The sequence below is a fragment of the Aptenodytes patagonicus genome, chromosome 3, assembly GCF_965638725.1.
Source record: "Aptenodytes patagonicus chromosome 3, bAptPat1.pri.cur, whole genome shotgun sequence".
Taxonomy (NCBI): Eukaryota; Metazoa; Chordata; class Aves; order Sphenisciformes; family Spheniscidae; genus Aptenodytes; species Aptenodytes patagonicus.
In genome coordinates, this window is record NC_134951.1 from 94,227,453 (window position 1) to 94,246,190 (window position 18,738).

General features: G+C 36.7%; 1 protein-coding gene across 5 annotated transcripts in view; it reads right to left on the reverse strand.

Annotated features, from left to right (window-relative positions):
- HEATR5B (HEAT repeat containing 5B) overlaps nt 1-18,738 on the reverse strand; it is a 60,124-nt gene that overhangs the window by 17,103 nt on the left and 24,283 nt on the right. For all 5 annotated transcript variants that reach the window (XM_076334259.1, XM_076334262.1, XM_076334258.1 and 2 more), the window contains 10 exons: nt 15,941-16,130; nt 14,413-14,582; nt 11,897-12,041; nt 10,791-11,030; nt 8,670-8,921; nt 6,421-6,602; nt 5,248-5,316; nt 2,872-3,051; nt 1,344-1,581; nt 423-683 (listed from right to left, as the gene is read on the reverse strand). In XM_076334259.1, coding sequence (XP_076190374.1) covers nt 423-683; nt 1,344-1,581; nt 2,872-3,051; nt 5,248-5,316; nt 6,421-6,602; nt 8,670-8,921; nt 10,791-11,030; nt 11,897-12,041; nt 14,413-14,582; nt 15,941-16,130 — 1,927 coding nt within the window. The remainder of the gene's footprint in view (nt 1-422; nt 684-1,343; nt 1,582-2,871; nt 3,052-5,247; nt 5,317-6,420; nt 6,603-8,669; nt 8,922-10,790; nt 11,031-11,896; nt 12,042-14,412; nt 14,583-15,940; nt 16,131-18,738) is intronic.

Sequence of the window (18,738 nt, forward strand, 5' to 3'; positions counted from 1 at the left end):
AAAAGCTACTCCATGTGACTTGTCAAATATCAGTCTTTACTGAACTGTGTTTTTATGAGGGTGTGTATTTTAATTAACCTTACAGCTTTTGTGTCTTTGAAGCATAACATTTTGTATCATCTGAATTACATTACAGCATAGAACAGTTCCTACTCATTTTATTCAATTACATAAATAAACTAGATACACAACTTGTCTATAAAAATCACAATAATCACAGTGACAAATATTCTGGTAAAGCTATAAAGAACATAGGAGGCAGAGAGATATGGAGAGAAGGAGAAAGAGATATTTCGAAACATTACTGTCCAGACGTGATGCATTTTAAACTTCCCAGACTTCAAGCAAAGTACCTTTTCTTATTCCCATACCATTTCGTACCATAATGTGCTGGTACTGAACTCTAAACTTGTAACTCTTACCCAAAATTAAGTGCATTCTATCTTTGTTTATCTCCGGCAAAGATTTAGTGGTAGGTGGAGTTCCAGGCGTCTGGTTTAACATAATGGATGTAGCACGTTTCTGTGAATTGGGCATTGCTGCAGCAGTCTCTTCTGTTGACTCTGAAGCATTAAATCCTGTACTGTTTAGCCAAAGTGCCACTGCATGTAGTATGGGAGCCCAGGAGTTTCGGTAATGCAGTCTAGCTGTATCAATTGTTTCTGGAGTATAAAATGCTCCCCCTGTTAAATTAGCAAAGCAAAGGGAAATTCTGAAATTCTCTGCAAATAATAGACAAAAAGCACGTACTCTAAGTTTATTAGTTTATTTACTCTGGGTGTATTTGATCATGTACATATTTAGATGTACATATTCAGATGTAATCCTTGTTAGTGACAGTGCATCCCACTTCTCCTTGTGAAGGAGCCACACTAGTACCTCTCATAAGAAAATGCAATGGCCACAATGGAACAGTAAGCAGAGAGCAAGAAAGGCAGGCAAAGTCATCAGGTCTTGCAGCATTTTTCATACAGAACACTCATTCTTAACTCAGTAAGATGTTATAAGACAGTATCAGCTCTAATCTCAAGGGCTATGTTTTTATTACAGTAAACATCTTTGCATTTGATATCAAGTATTGGAGGTGTAGAAGTAGTCTTAATTCTAGAAAAGACATGATTTTAATGATCTCTCCGATGCAGATAAAGAACATCTTTATTGCAGATTGAAAGCAAAAAGCACACTCAAACTTCAAACATACATTCCTGTTACACATAGGCAGAAATTTATCACTTGCATTAAAAAACATGCCTGCCAAATCATTTATAGAATAGTTTTGAAGTCTCAACTAAGGGTTTCTTTCCGTTTTTCACAACAACACAAAAAGAAGTCCCAGTGCTTACCATCTGGTGGAAGCTGGGTAGCAAATTCAGCTGGTAAAGTTAAAAGAGCATAATCTTTCAGTGCAGCTAACCAGAGACGGCTAAGTGCAGGCAGCTCAGGTTGTACAAGCGTTATCAAACTGTCTGGTGGCAACTCATCTACAGTACCAAAATCATCCTCATCCTCCTCTGTGCTCTTTAAAACACGCTTTGGTTTGGTCTCTGCTTCTTTCTTAATTTTCATGGCAACAACATACACCTAGAAGAAAAACAGATATGAAAGTACATGCTGTGAGATCCTAAAAAGAAAAAAAAGCAGCAGCCTTTCCCACGTGAAAGTAACAGATTCCACACGCAGATGACTCACCAGAAAATGACTGGGAAAAAGAGACTTGCAATACAGTTACCTTTTATTTAAATATTTTTTCTTTTATTTCTACCAGTATATAACATGTAGGGGCATAAACGGCACTTTCCTAAAACGATCTGGCTACACACTTTTTTCCTAAAAAAGTGTCAATTACTGCTGCTCTACACAGACATACTAATTTAAATAACCGATTTCATTAAATCAATGCATCCTTATTGCAGAGATTTCTTTGACCTACATTAAGAGCTACTAGATAAATTAGAGTAATTGTCACTTTCTGGGAGCAGATTAGGTATCACAAAGACATGAAAATGTGTTACATGAATACAAGAACATTTATGTTTGTCTTTGATAGATGCTATGAGAGGATAAAAGTATTTTCAAAAAACTTACAGAAATATAGGAATAAGCAGAAATATCAGGAAAATACAGTAAAAATAAGCATTTTTAGAAAAGAAATAGAATACAAGTAAGTGTCTTCACGCAACAGATGCTCCATATCAAAGCTGAAAATTACAGTACGGGGTGATTATTAACATTTCAGCTGTGTAATGTTACTTTCCTTTGTAATTTCAAAAGTAACTTCCAAGAAAGTTTAATGAAAAAACCCCAAACCTTAAAATCCTACACTAAAAGAAACCAAAATACCATTTCTGTAATTATATGTAGAGCTCTATAGCATGCAAGTAACATTTCAGGAAGCAAGGCAATGTAAGTAGTTGAAGATTTCTGGTATTCCAGCCATTCCCCAATAATATCTACGCTAAGCCTGTAATTCATTATGAACACTTTGACAAACTCCGAGTTAATTAACTTCAATATTTTACCAGAATATATTTTAAGGTTGTTTGGGTTTTGGTTTTTTTTAAGTTTAAGAGCAGTAAGATGGGAGGAAAATCATAATCTGATAGGGTATGAGTGTATACTTTAATACAGAACAGTGTAGCAAAACAAAGAACTGTCAAGCATCACTGTAAATATGAATCGACAGAATGGCAGAAAAAGGAACAGAGAAAAATATAGAGATTAAAACATCCCAGGAGTGGAACTGCAACAGGTAAGGAGGTGGGCAGGTGCAAGGCTCACTGGCCAAACAGCCAGTGAGGTGTGAGGCTGCTATTACACTGCCTTTTCAAAACATCTTTTCAAACTTTTAAAGATTCAACGGTCAATGTTTACCTCAGCCCATGCTTTCAGAACTGCAAGTTTTTCCATAGTAGTCGCACTCTCTCGGTAAAGCTGGCTAGAAGATCCCTTTCCTGCTTGCACTTTATCCAGGGAAGAGACAAGAAGGTTGTGAACTCGGCGGAGGTCATTCAGGTCACTTACAACTCCACTTCCTATCCAAGCACTACATACCTAGACAACAAAGTTTAGAATCATTCTAAACTAGCAAAAAACCCAACAACCTTATAAATGGGGAAAAAAAAAAATCTGTAAGAAAATAAAAACCAAAACAACCACCACAAAAAACATTAGCAGCTCTCCTCCTGCTTAATATCAAAAAATCCGAGGTTTTCCTTTTTTTCTCCCCACCCATGATAACAGAATTGCTCAGGTGAGTGGTTACAAAGACTGTATTTGCAAAGCATACTACAATGGAACTTAATAGATACATGGAAAATACTTAAAATAGTTTTTAATCCTCCATAAATAGGTAATAACAATTTTTGTACTCTGTTCCCAAGTGTCTGGTCAAACCATTGAAGTAATGGGTCATTGCATTCACTGTGAAGAATATATTGGACAGCAATCAATAAAAATACATCTTTTAAAACCCCACACCTCTCAAATTATATATTAAGGCTCCATATAATGAGACGCTTTCAAGATCATTGATGTCAAGAAAACACCAAGAAATGAGTGAGATAAAAATCTTTAAACAACTGGGCTCCGATTTGGAACCAACAGTACCACATTCTGAACAATCAATACCAGACATGGTGGACAGACAGTTGGGTGTCTCCCCACTTTTCTTTTCTTTTGAATTAAATGGACCCAAACAGGTACTTAAAATCCAAACTTCATACAGATCAGCTGCTCCTGTCTAGTGCTGTACATTGGCATTCATCCTCTGAAACACATTCACACCCAGACATAACACAGGCAACAGAAGAATTCTGGTACAGCTGCTTTTCTACAAAAAGAAAAACGGACAAATTCTTCCAGAAGACCTGCCTTGATTCTGGTGGCGGTTCTACAAGGTTGAGGAACAGACGCAAAAAAACCCACAGAACTCAAGCGGTTCAGGTTTTACAAACTCTTTTCATGGCATTTTTGTCCTATCTCCAATTTATTTATTTTGCTTTTAGAGAACCAGTTCCATGAAGGCCTTTCTGGAAAGGCCTCTCATGATCTGGAATGATGGCCATATTTGAAGTAAACACAAACAGAAAAAGTGTCCCAAAGGTGCACAGGACAAGGCTGCTGAAAATCTGTCACAAATCCATAATTCATTCACAGTAGGACTAAGACCAGCTTCACTCCTGCTGCTGGGCAAGTCAACAGCTGTTTCAGTAACGACATAAAACTGTAACAACATCAAACTCATTCACTGCAGCTCATCTCTGTCCATGCAACTTCTAGAGAGAAAGTTAAATATCCAAACCTAACCTCCAGCTGTTTGATCCTGTAAGTGCACACATCAACTTTGAAATTGGTTGACTAAGGAAGGTATTGACAAGTTACAAAGAATCTTACATGTTTTCACACAAACTGCCTCTTCATCTAGCTTTAAATGCACAGAAACTTTCCATAAGGTAAGATGAGCATATTCTTTCCTGTGTATAGATACCAAATTATGCCATATTTGATCTATCCTTACAAGTTTTGCTGGAAATTAAGAGTATAAACCAACAACAGAAAATCATAGTCCTGCTGGACCAAGATTTACTAAATAAAACTCACATACACAAAATTATCATATTAAAACTGATGTTTGCATAGCTAATTAAACTGCTGCTTTAAACTACCGTAGTAATTTAGCTGTGTCAACAACATACCAGGTACTACTACAGCCATGTTGCTGATAGCCGATTTAAACTACATTAATCACACACAAGAAAAAACACGCACACAATTTTTCACTGAATTTTCACTGAGAGGTTGTTACTATGACTGTAGTAAGAATGCTCAGAGCTTCTAAAATCTAAAACAGTGTATTAATCTGAATGGAAGTTTAGTGTTTAAAGGTAAATGATCAGTAATCTGAATATTTGATTAGACTGAAAGGCATCTCAATAAATACATTACTATTGGCATCATTAAGCAAGGGTTTGTTTTTTTTTTTCTTTTAGCAACAAATGCAGAATTGACATGGAGACATAATTAATTTTAGAAAGACTAATTAATTTTCTGATATAGCTCCCAAAAAGGACTTTTGCACTTCTGAGTAACAAAATATATTACTACGAGACTCAAAAGATGATGTAAAAATGTCACGGCTTAGGTTTAGAAAATTTTCCAGCCATTTGCTACTACTTCTCTTCTGCATCTTTCTTCCAAAATGAAGGAAAATCAGTTTGACTTATCCTATCTGAACGTTTTCCTCTGTACCTGGCAGGCCTTTGCAGTTATATCGGACGGTGTATCTTGGGAAAAAGCTGGCCTCAGAGCAGCTCCAACCTGTTAATAGGAAGAAAAATTTAAAAATCCAACTAAAACAATAGTGACACAACAGTCTTCATCTCACCATGTTTAAGGCTCAAGCACATATACAGAACAAGCAAGACAAGATTGCCAATTTTGGCATTGTAGTTACATCCCAAACTTAACCTTGTTGTCTAGCAGGCATTTGCAATAGTATTCTTTAAACAACAACAACGAAGTCCTAAACCAGTTTTTTTCCTGCTTGCCCATTGCCTTTTTAAGCCTCAACTACCTTTGTCAAATATGTGGTATTATCTTTCTTCTGTTAATGAGTACCCTTTTAATCATGAAAGTATTACAGGTGCAATTTATGCTAAGGCTCAAGAAGCCAATGACTTTCTGGTGTCCAAAGGAATAATGATGTGAAACCAAATGGTTATGGTTGGATTTGCATCAAGTTCCCAAAATAACAAATACTGACAAAAAAGCCTTTTAGGCAGTTGTTATAAGGCAGCATTTTTCAGAAACAAAAGGAACCAAGTCACAGAGACAGAAGCAATGGTTACAGCACTACAGAAGGAAGAAAAAGGCAGGAAGTGAAAAGGATGAAAGCCTGCCTTTAAAAAGCATTTGCAAAGATCTTGAAGACAGAGTGAAGACAAAAGAGGTGAAAGAGATAAGCTATGCAACAAAATAAAGCATAATACCCCAAAATAAATATTCAACTGCCCACCTCCCACTTCTATACTTTTGTAGTTTTCATTTAAACAGAAGTATATTCATTAATTCCCAAGAAAACAGATTTATTAGATTAAATCTGGAACTGAATCAGCATTATTTTCCAATTCCTAATTCTACAAATGAAATGCCACTCTTGCCAAAAATTAAATGTAATTTGTAATATTTGGCTTTCAAGAATCAATAGCTACTGAATTTTTAAATTTTGTCAGCCACTAAATTATAATAAGTAGGAAGAGATACAAAAATAAATTTTGAAGAGGTAAATAAAAGTCTCTTCAGCACATCTTCACACACAAAAATCTCTTCACAGGTCTTTTGAAGTTACAAAATGTTCTCAGACCTAATACTGGCATATTGGCATAAATATACAATTTCCTGAACTTATAAAGGAGGTCTCACATTAGCCTGATACTGCTCCAGTATCACATGGCCTGGAAACTCTGGCTCAGGAACCGATGCAAATTTCTTGATAATGTCTTCAAGAGCTTGAAGACCCGCCATTCGTAACTGGTTGCTGTGATCAGTTGCAGCCATGAATGCCATTCGAATAAGGTCAGAGAGATGGAGTACTAAAAAGTCATCTTAGAACAAAACAGAAAGAACTATTTAGTAACTTAAAAGATAGCTAACATGACAGACATTTCTAACATTTTCCTCACTGACATGTACAAATTTTACCTATTCTTTTTCAAAGGTCCACATTTAGGGTACGGAAGAACGCAGTAAAGAATGTAACCTATTTTTCTTTCTTCTCCTCCCCCCCTTAAAGTGATACAAGGGCTTTTATTCCTAAGACAACCTTAAAAATTAAGCACAAATTTGAAACAAAATGAGATATATGATATACAGAAATTGCATTGAATAGAATATGTAAATGTGGCTGAGTAGCTCAGAAGAGATTAGAACATGTAGTAAAGCTAATTTTAGTGATCTCCCCCAAACCTACAAAAAAAAATCTTCCAGGCAATTCCTGTTCGAGCCCTATGCTTATAGTGACCCCTGCTGATGAAGTAAACACCTGAAAACTGAGCACGCCTCTACTTCTGCTCCCAAAAGCCACATCCAAGGCTGTAAGTAAGCAGCAGACAACATGCAGAAAAGGACAATACGTAACTCAGTAACATTTCTGAAAGGATTATTCTTTGCTATTTTCATTCATTTTATTTCTTTCCTTACTCTGAATTTGAAATTACCAGATGTTGTACAACTAATACGAAAATAAGTTATTTAAAAATGTAATATCCAGGGTGACTAACAAAACCCACAAATTATGAAAGCTCTACATATTTTCAAGTTTCAAGGTAAAAAAGAAAAGTTTATTTTGTAGCTGAAACTTTTCAGAGGCATGTCAGTAAACAACAGCTGGGATCACTTAAAAACTATGAAGTGGTAAAGTCTGCACTTAATTTTTCAGACCATCACAGATGTTAGTAAAATTTAAATATTTTGGAAGTTGATGTTGGGGGGGGTAGAAGTTTGCTGAGTTTTCCTTTTTACAATGATACCAAACACATCGAGTTCACTTCAAATAAATTCAGAGATGTAAATTCTCAGGATTATTATATGCAATCTTCTGCAGGGTCCTATAAGCAGCAGTTATTTTATGATTTTCTCTATAATGCAACGCCATCTCAAAATAAACTTTCCCAAAACTCTTCCCTCTTAGTCTTCAAACAGTGACCCCAGCCTCAAATCAAGTCAGAAATAAGATTCTCATAAAACCAATGCACAGTGCTGGAACCAGACTGCATCAAAGCAACACAAGCAAAGACTTGATAAAACTCCGTACCATAACAGACACCCTCAACAACACAGACACTAAAATCCATTAATCCCATCCATTCTAGGATGCTGAAGATACTCATCCAACATACACAAAGTCTTCACGAGCACTACACGGGTGAAAGCAAACAATCACTATGAACCAGAACCAATACACATGGACAGCTCAAGGACAGAAACCTCCTACTATCTGTTAGAAAAACATTTCTTCGCAAAACAACTATGTCATCTCTGACCTCTCAATTTTGGTCCTCTAACTCATGAAAGTATCTTCAAAATATGAGCTTTAAAACTAATATTCATCAATCCCATGGATACCAAAAGAATGAACTTTAAAAGCAGCTGGGTCCATGTCTTATTATAACTCCCTCCCACATCCCTCACTCCGCAACCAATAATTACAAGCCACAACAATAATTACCTGGCCTTACCTCTTTTTCTTTCCTAGCATCCCTTCGGTCTGGAGATGCTAAAATAATCTCTGAAGTCTAATTCATTGCTGTCATTATGTTAAACTCGGAGAAACTATTCCCAGCTCACCCTTAGCTATAAGTTTACTGCTTCTATTTCAGACTGGAGAAAAGGTTTACAAATCTAAGGGTTTTTTTTCCAAGCAGATCAGTCTGTCAGAATTCATATCCTCCAGCAAAACTCATTCTTTGTGTTCATGGTACGGTAACTACAATGGTTACACAACTACAGTTTTATTGCCTTTTGCTGGCCATTTCCTTTGGTTTTAACCATTTGAATGAAAGGAAAACTGCTTATATTTTTTTCTTGGTTGTGCAATCTTAAGCTATAAAGAGGTGTCAAAAATTTAAAAAAAAAAAAAAATTAAAAACAAAACATGCATATTCTGTAATTACTTTTTGGGTTTTTAAGTCTGGCTGAACGAGCCAGTGCCAGATCGAAGTGTGCCTTGTTCGCATTCTCACACAGCATGATAACCCGGCACAGACAGTCTGCTGCAAACACACGAGTTGCCCAACGAGGTGCTACAGAAGGCTTGGATTTATCCTCTTCACCCAAGGTGGTAAACATTGTATCATCATCCATCTCATCCTTCTTCTCTGATTCCTCATCCTTCCCTCCTCCCAAGGGAGCAGCAGTGCTCATGTCTACGACAGAGAACAATTAAAAAAAAAAAAAAAAAAAAAAATCCCACTTTTACAATCCGCAGAAGACAGCTAAGGACATATTCAAGCCTTTCCTTACACTCAGATTCTAAACAGACTAATTCTGTTGAAACAATAACATTTGAAAAATGTAGAAAGGCATAGGAGTATCAGTAGAAGAAATGTTTTTCACCTCTAATCTGGGCTATATTACCCTTTATTTGGCTTAAATGATATGAAATAAACTCCTGTAACATTAATTCTCCACAGATACCAACTATAGCTGAATCCCCTATCTAAACTTCTCACCTTTGAAAATTAACCTATTAAATTGCCAGTAAACAGGGTAAGGAGATTACCAGGCTCAGAATCAAAGAATCAGCTTGGCTTTGAACTATTCAGCTCCTGTTTCAAGTAAAAGCTAGAGTGCATGTTAAACTGAAACAAAACTACAAAGTTCCATGCCATGGGACAGATATGCAGCCAAGTAGGCAGTTTATGGTACCCACAAACGTGCTTAACATTCAAAAAATTCTTTTCTCTAAGTGTGGTTGTGAGACTTCATTTCAGAAAATAAAAATACTTCAGGGATCATATTAAAAAAACCAATTCCAAACAGGGACAAAAAACAAGTCACCAAACACACATATACACTTCTGCTATTCAGAAATGAGAACATAAAATCTCAGTGGCAAGGTCCAAATTAACAAAATGCCAAGATACTGACAAAAATTACTCTGTCAATAATTAGAGGAGAATGAGAAGAAATTATTGCAAGGGTAACCCAGCCCAACTAAGGCATGCTTCTTAGAAATTCTAAATTTAAGCAGCTGAAGAGCCAAGACATTCAATAAAGAGAGAAAGAGGCTATGGCAAATCAAACATGGATGAAGCCAATTCACAACAAGAGTGTTTTGAGAAGGCATCCAAGACTTTATGTGGCTGATTTGTAAATCTCTGCTTAAAAAGCAAACCAGATTTTTTTCATACGCCAGTTAGTTGAATCAAAGGAGTTCAAAATGAAGTTGCTGGCTTATTAAAGTACAGCTGAGAGATATTTATTTAAATATGGTTCTCTCAGAGATTATTTCACCTACTAATAAATAAGAGATTGGACAACCATGTTAAAAACTTTAAAACCCATCCCACATGAAATAAGAAAAGGACATGCCAACTTCAAACTTGGGAAACGAGATCTTTCTCACTGGGCAGATACATGGTAACTACATTGCATAAAGAAATCATTGGTAGCATTACTTATCAGTAAATGTAAAGCTGGCAACATTTAGAAAGAGCTTCAGGATGAACTCACAGTATGCCTATAAACAAGTATAAATGCAAAGGAAATGAGCAGAATCTGCGTCACAACCATCCTACAAGCTGAAAAACAGGATTAAGGTCTCAGAGGACAAGATCTTTGCAAGCAAGTCTGCAAAGTTGAACAACAAGCAAAAGTTTCATCACCATGGTAACCCATCATCACATCAGTAACTTAAAAACCTCATAAAAGAAAGCTCAGACTGTGTACAGCATTCTTCTTTCTACACGGTCCTGATGTATAAAGGCTGAAAAGAATGTGTCTGCTTTCACCAAGACACTGAAATGTCAGAGTAATAATCACACTGTTTCTCTGCTGGAAATCCTACTTTAAGGCAGCTAACTTTTTAATCTTAAAAGCAGTATTTTAAAATTTAACATAACATTGATGATTTCTTTTTTCTAAGCAAGTTTTAATGCACTATAATCAAAGTTCTATATACAATATAAGCTATGTCTCAACTAGGATAAAAGACAAGCTCCAAACAAATATTGCCAGAAGATGCTAATACTAAGGACATACTGTTGTTTATGTGAACACTATAGAACACTTACCACTGGAAGCTGCAAGGACATCCTTACAAAGCATTAGCCAGTGAGAAAGGTTTTCTACTGCCAGCGATGAAAGCATATGTCCCAGAGTATCGTGGATATCTGAGCACAACTTCCGATCAGTCTCCCGATCCAACATTCCAAAAAGGACACCTTCGAGGCCTGTCTCTGTTATATTAACCCCCTGATGCCGGGAATGAGCATCTCGCCGAGAACCAGCTCCTGGTGCAAAAGGATTCATATCTGCAAAATGATAATGTGAAATCTTTTCTGAAATCAGTAACTCAGTTTTAAAATTTGGAATAACAGACTAGAATTGGACATTGTGTATTTGTGTGTGTACAGTTCAGGCAATGATACACCAAAATGTTACTGAATTTCTTCTAAATTAGCACTAGAAGGGTTTTAATACAGCAATTCAATTTATTTTCTGCAAAGCAAATAACACCTCTTAGTATTACTTCCAAAAAAAGAAAAAAAACCACAAAACTCTCTCTCTTTTCAAGGTACATACCCCATGAATTTATAAAAACCGTAAGAGTACTGGACTCTAAAGAATCTTTCCAGAGACAGACTTAACTGGTGTGATTTAATATGAGTAAGCTCACGATTTTATGTTCGTATGAAGACTGTGCTGATCAACACTGCTGAGCCTCCTATTTTCAGAATAAAATTATATATGTAAGAATTGAATCAGCCAGCAAAGTCCACAGGCTAGCAGACGTGCTGCTAACAGAATATAAACACAACCAGTATCTCAATCAAACAGCATAAAATTAAGTCTATTTTCAACAGAGCAAGACCTAAAATATCAGAAAAACTGTAAAATGTTTCCACTGTATATACTCTGCGTTCCCTATTTGATTGCCACTCTTAATGGGGCAGAGAAGTTTAAGTCTGAACTTTACAAAAAGTTAAATTATAAGTGAAATTCAAGAGGTAAGCAGGGGGGCAGCCAGAAGTTACTGGCGCTGGAAGGGACGGTTTTAGGTTTTTGTTTTGTTGTTGGGCAGGTTGGGTTTTTTTTCCCTCTCTGAAGGCAAACCACACATATGCCCACATATGTGCACTCAACTGTTACAAACAGGCCACATGAAAGAAATACTTACTGATGCCACTGTTTTCTTTGTCTCCAGCATTTTTTGCTAAGCTCATGGCATATTCACATACTTCTGCTGCTTCCCTCTGAGCAAGCTGTCGTAAACATGCAACTGCAGCCCGGCGAAGCAGCAAGTGGGAGCTGCACAAATGAACCTAAAATCAGAACCATTACAGGTGAGTGAACTGCTGTACCCCCCATATCAATAAATCAGTGCTGCTAAGGACTAACAGCATTCTACTTTTCAATTATATGCCCATGTGTGAGCTGTTGGGTACCAAGCTCTTTACAAGACCTTGAGAGTTCAGAAGTACTCACTTCTTATAATGTACAAATGTGAAAATAAAGCTGACATATACAAAGTTGACAGTTGTTACCTGGCTAAAGAGATAAGAGCTTAAATATCGGAACTACTGCGCCAGTGTGATTTTAGACTAATTATACTTTCCAATCTGTTACACTTTTCAGTACTACTCAATCCCATATTCTGCTATAGCTGTAAATCACATTCTTTTAAACAAAAAGCCATCATCAGCTGCACCACACGTGACAGCTATCAAAAACTTTTATTTCAAACTTTTAACAGAATTTATAGCATAAGTTTTTATAAGTGCCGCTCAATAAAACAGCTTCAGATTTCTTTGCTAACCAACACTGGCTTCTAATTCCTTTTGAATCACCTCAAGTACAAGCAAATATTTCTCTTATAGAAGAATTGTGCATGGTCCCTATTTTCCTGAGAGGAAGTAGCTGCACAGAGAACTCTATGTTTTTCCACGGTGGAAGAGATGAAGAGTGCTCTTTAAGAAACTCTTGATTCTTTATTTACCCTGGGGAATTTGTTTTTAATAAACCGAATACACATTTGCTTTCTCAGTATTAAGTTATTATGTGGATGGAAATTGCTTCCCTAAATGAAAGGGTTGTATAGTTTATAAAGCATTTTAACAGTAGATCTTTATTCCACACTTGAATATACAAGATTTTAGTCCTGAAAAAACAAGCAGACTTTAAAGAACCTCTAAATACAACACTGAGGTTGTTTTAATGGAACTAGAACACAGAACATTCGGGGGATTTAATTAATGGAAAGAGTATTCCCCGTCTTAAGTTACAAAACAAACAACTAGTGGTTATGAAGCCAATGCAGGAAGAAGAAATGAAACTAGATTGTAGAACTGTGTGGTTTAATTTTGATACCTGGCATTAGTTCCATTCAAAAGCGAGTTAGAAAGCAATGAAGAGTTTGCTAATGGGGCATGTAAGACAGACCTTGCCTACATATCAATGTATTTGCAGTATAAAGAAATGCACAAGACAATTCAGAGGAAAACTTACCAAACTAAGCATGACTTGGAAGTAAGGAATATGAGAAAAGAGAAGGAAAATAGCTTTTGTTTAGCAGAAGACCATGAAGGAACAGGAAGGAGACAGTAGAAAACCCTGGCAAAAGTTTTCAAAACTGTCATTCCTGTATGAACTTCATTGTCTGTAATATTACCCACTGGTACTTGCAGAGTAAATGGCTATAGGGATTGTTTGTCATGTTGTACATAGTATTCATACAAAAGGGCCCACCTACTTTTTGGGTACGTTGCACCTCTTTCATGCAAAATTTTGTGCAAGGACAAGTGACAGATTCTGGGAACACACGGCACTCCCAGGAGTGCTCCAGAGTTGCGGGGGGAAGCAAGGGTGAGCGCGGGGCAGGAAGCATGTAACAATGAGAGGATGCACGAGGGAAAGTCTGGATGGCAGACTAAGAAAAAGTTCCAATGTTGATGTAAGTAGGGTCACACTCCTTCAGGTAACGCAGAACCACCAGTTTCACAACGAATGACACAAAAGAACTTTGCAAAACATCCAACAGACATTAGGGAGAAACTTTTCAAATTTCTCAGTATTGGATTGCTGAACCCTCTAAAAAATAATTTTAAAAATAGTAATAATTAAAAAAAACCCCACACCAAAATGCACACCCCCACACACCACCTTTCCTCTTATAGTTGTATTTGGTATGTTTTGGGTTCCAGCCTCTGCCTCACTTCCAGGCTCAAGCCATGATTTGCTGACAGAACACTAATGGAGGGAGAAAGCAATGCTAACAACAGCAGCCCAAGAATTTGAATGTCAGCATCTACTACGCTGACAGTGGTGAAATAAATCCAAAATCTCCTACGTTTTCCAAACTCACTCACTTACTTCCCTCTATGCATGCAATCAGTTGGAGAAAACAGAGCGTTTCAGCATCTTTTTACTCAGTCATATTACATATAAATGCTTGCTATCTTGTGCTATCTAGGGTGAAAGAGAATCAGACCCTACGACTTCAATTTGGGCAGCATTCTGAAAAGATCTAAAATGGCTTGGGGACAGACATCCTTTTATCGCACTCCAGTGTTTTTGCAAATGTGGCTTGCTTATTACATAAGTGTACCCTTGACATCTTGCTAAGTGCTCCTCCTGTCCTCTGCTAAGCACATACATAAAACTTTGAGGAACAAAAGGGATGCATTTTGTACTCACACAAAGACTGGGAACCAGACTGGACAGGTTGACATGCCGTGGTGCAAACATATGAAGCTGCTGAAGGCAGGATATGGCAGCTGCTTGAACAAGCGAGTCTGAATGGTCTTGTGTGATTGCACATCCCACCAAACAGGAAGAACGGATTGTTGAAATTGTAGCTCCGTTACCTAATGATGTAATACGATATCCTTAACACAGCAAAATTTCTGTATGACAACTGTAGACTTTAAACCTTTGAGAAACAAGAATTTTTAACGCTTCAAAGTTCACAGATTAACATGCAACTTTTCTGAATTCCTACCGCAAATTAGTATCTACACAACTTCAAAGAAACACTAAAGAGTGTTTCAATATCTCTTTTTAGCTCAGTTAAACAATGCCCAGTCCAAATGAAATTTTGGATCAATGATCTTCAGTCAGAAATATTTTGAGAATATCTTCCCAGGATATAAAATCAGTAAAATTATCTGAATTTAAATTTTGAAAGTCTCTTTCAGTCTATACATATGGGCAACATTTCATGCACCAAACCATTTCCTAAAATATCAGATTACACTTAAGCTACTATACACGTATGCAGGTGATTTTAGTTAGCTCCATTAGATGAGTTGCACTGCTCTAATAGGACAAGCATTCAAAAGAACAGTATTTAATTTGAAAAATAAACCCATTCTGTATTTTAAGAATTAACCTGCAGCAGGTTTATAAAAAATCTTGAATTACAGAAAAATGTAACCTGCAGAAGACATTCTACGTAAGTTGTTTATTTAAAAAGCTAATGACACTCCAGATCAAAAGGTTAACACACAGCAAGCAGATACACAAGTTCAATTAAACCATCTAGAAATTTTTCATAACTAGAAATTTAAGTCCAGTTATTTAGAGTTAAAATTTCACTAGTGGCTGGCTCTCTCGCACTGCATCAAAGACCATCCTGTAAATATTCCTAAAAATCCCAGTTAGACAAAGGTACAAATCCGTGTTTTTGCCATCTGAGACACAGAATTTCAGATACAGTGTTTGGCATGACAAGATATTATTCTCTACAGTAAGGTACAGTGATCTAAGAATACCAAGAACGAGTGGAAATGAGCTATAGTTCACAGTATTATCAATTACGTCAAACTTAAGCTCTTGCCATCAGTTAAAAATAAAATCGACGTGTTGACAAAGCAGAGGAAAAATCTTGCCTCTTGCCCCACCTATACACAAAAATATACATAGCAAAATATGCAGCAATGGTGTTTTTCATCTTTTACCTACCATGCAAATTTGCCATTAGCCAGAACACCATACATCACTGCAACTTCTTTATACAAATCTCAAACTGCAGTCAAAAAAGCCCCAAGCAGTCATAAGTAGGATCAGAAGTGAGGTTGCTTGCAGGACTGCAACTGAATTTGTCAACACCCGCCCCCGCCTCCCGCAACTGCAACAAACAAAAATTTATTTTCTTCCATTTAAGATTGCGATATATTATCTTTATACGTTAGATTTTTTGTTTTCTCTTCAAATTCCCACTAACCTTGCAGCTCAGGCCCAACAGTAGTTATTATAGCTCCAAGACATCGGCCTAAGCATTGATGTACTTCCGTATGTGATGGTGGAACAGTTAAGAGCAGAGTAAGAACTAGAGAAAGCGTTGGCTCCACATATCCACGGTACATTGGTCCACTAGAATCTACTATCAAGGCAAGTGAATGGAGAGACCAGGTCTATCAAAAAACAAAGGAATATTTTTCAGCAATACATTTAGGAAATTTAAACAATTAAAAGAGTTTTGTATGCAGACTGAGCCTAGCTCTGTACGTCCTTGTTTAAACATGTCTAGTTAGCTACTCTGACTCCAGAAGTGTTTCAGAGGTCTCAGAATCTCAAGCAATGCCCTGGGAGTTTAAATATCTCTAGCATACTCTGGCTGTCAGCAGTTTTGGGGATAATGGAGATGAAGATGACAAAGAATTTGAGCAAAAAATGGTTAAGCACTTTGAGGAAGAAAAATACAAACACAAACAACACACCCACTTTAAAAAAAAAAAAAAGGAAAAAAGAAAAGTGACTCTTAAGACAGGAGAAAGAGAAAATCATTCCACTGTAAAACTGGATGTAGAGTCTGAAATGGGCAGTTGACGAAGTCCTTAGTGGGGAGTGCCTTTGACATTCCAACAGAAACTGGTTTTCATGACAAGTTGAAAGGTTCACATACATTTTCTAATTAATTTTCTTATTAGAGGGTATAAAAGAAAGCAATGCTGTTCATAGTCAGTGTGAGATGAGGAAAAAAAATGGTGAAAGATCAACCTATTTCAGTTGCAAGATAAGTAAATAACAAAAGAGCAAAATAATTTATTGTAATTGTCGACGCAAGAAGTGGGTGAGGGGATAAACTTTTTGTCACTGACATTTCATAGGAAATAAATTCCCCTGACAGCATTAGCTATTTCTCCATAATATCCTACTAAATGATCTTATTTCAGCATTTTCTTCCATTAAATACATGATGCAGTTGCACTGAAAAGACTAAGTTAAAAGAATACTACTGTTACAAAGCTAGACTCTTAGGAATGAGCTGGAAAACCTGCCTTTAAAACTGCTCCTTTTTAATCTTCTCTGATGCAACCCAAAAACCATTAGCACTAGCAATCACGTAACTACTTCTTTAGTCCTAACCACATGGTAGCACGTTACAGCTTACCCTTTCATTCCTGCAAATTTCCATTACTCGTATTCCCTTACAGTTTCTGTGTATCCACACCAATCTAGTGAGGGATGAGGTTTAAAAGTTTAGCTTTTCACAGTGGCCTGATGTCATACTCTCAACAGAAAATAAGGTAGGTATGCAAGTTTCACCTGGGCTTCCCCTTTATACTTCACATTTTTTTCATAAAGCAGTAACCCTTTCCATTTTGTTTTTTTAATGAATGGTACAGAATTATATGCCTCAAAATTAGTTACTCATATACAAAGTAAGTTATATATGCAAACTGAACTTTGTCTTACCTTAAATAAACTAAGGAAATTTAAAAGAAACTTTAAATCGTATTTATAGATTATTATTTTTTAAACATTATCTCCAAACAAAACTAAGCTTGTTTTCCCAAGTGATAAGCTTGATTATTTTTTTTATTGCCGTGAGGAAAAGAAATAAGAAGGTACTCTACTACATGTTTTATCAAGTTAACAATTTAAATGAAGGTGGAAGTATGATTCTGTATAGTTACTGGGGGCTTCAGCTTCTCAATCTGTGGGTATAAAGTGCCCCTACTCATGGGTGGCACACAACTTCCTGCTGCTAAAGCATAATAGTCAGTCACTATTCCAGATAATCGTTTCCTTGCAGTAAACTTGTGAAAAGAATGACAAAAAATTACCTGTTATATCATGCAATTAACCATGATCTTTGAAGAACAATAATTACAGACAAGACACTTGCTTTTACTCAAAAAAGGTTTCTTCCCCCCCCCTGCTTCTGAAGTAATTTTTTTATTCTAGTGCTTTGATAGATCTAATTGCTGGAGAGGAAAAAAAAAAAAAATCAGCACTTTTCCCTCTAATATTCAACTTCTTACTGTAAAGACTTCTTACTGGTCCATCTAACCCTCTCTTCTTTTTACAGCAGCAACCACAAACAAATGCTAAAGGGAGGGTAAAGACAGACCAAGACACTGACCCCTCGAGTTTGTCCTGGGAGAGTAAGGACAGTATATTCTCCTAATTTTCAAGTATTTTCAACTTAGGAAACTTTCTGAACTGTGCAGTGTTTATACATATTCAGCAACTCCAAAGGCATTGCTCTTTCAGCAGCACGTTTAGTCCCCTTTTTACTCTACCAGAAACTTTTAGCAGTCAAATTGTCCTCCTGTGAGACTCCAGATGTCTATAGTCCACAGTGGATAGAAACCCCTAGCTGCCTTTGCCTCGTCTTGGACTTGGCTCCTCCTGGTTCCCCTTCTGTCCCCTAACTGCAGTTTAGCTTGCAACAGATTTTTGTTGTCATAATATAACCCCCCAAAGATGATGTACTGCCATACTGTGTTCACAGTATCACATATACGGAAATTACTTGGCAAAGAAAACCACTGCTCATCACCTGAGACTCCAGTAACCGGTCACATGTTAACCATTAGCCAGTTATTAAAAACTTTAGTTTAGGCAGCTAAGGTACAACTAACACATTTTGCTTTACAATTACAGTCAGTTAGGAATATGCCCACAGTGAATTACTCTGGCTCAGCTGACAAGCAGACACTTGTCAGTCTGAATTAATGTGACCACTTGCAACTGCCTCCCTAACTAACAATAAGGTTACATTTTAATTGCAGT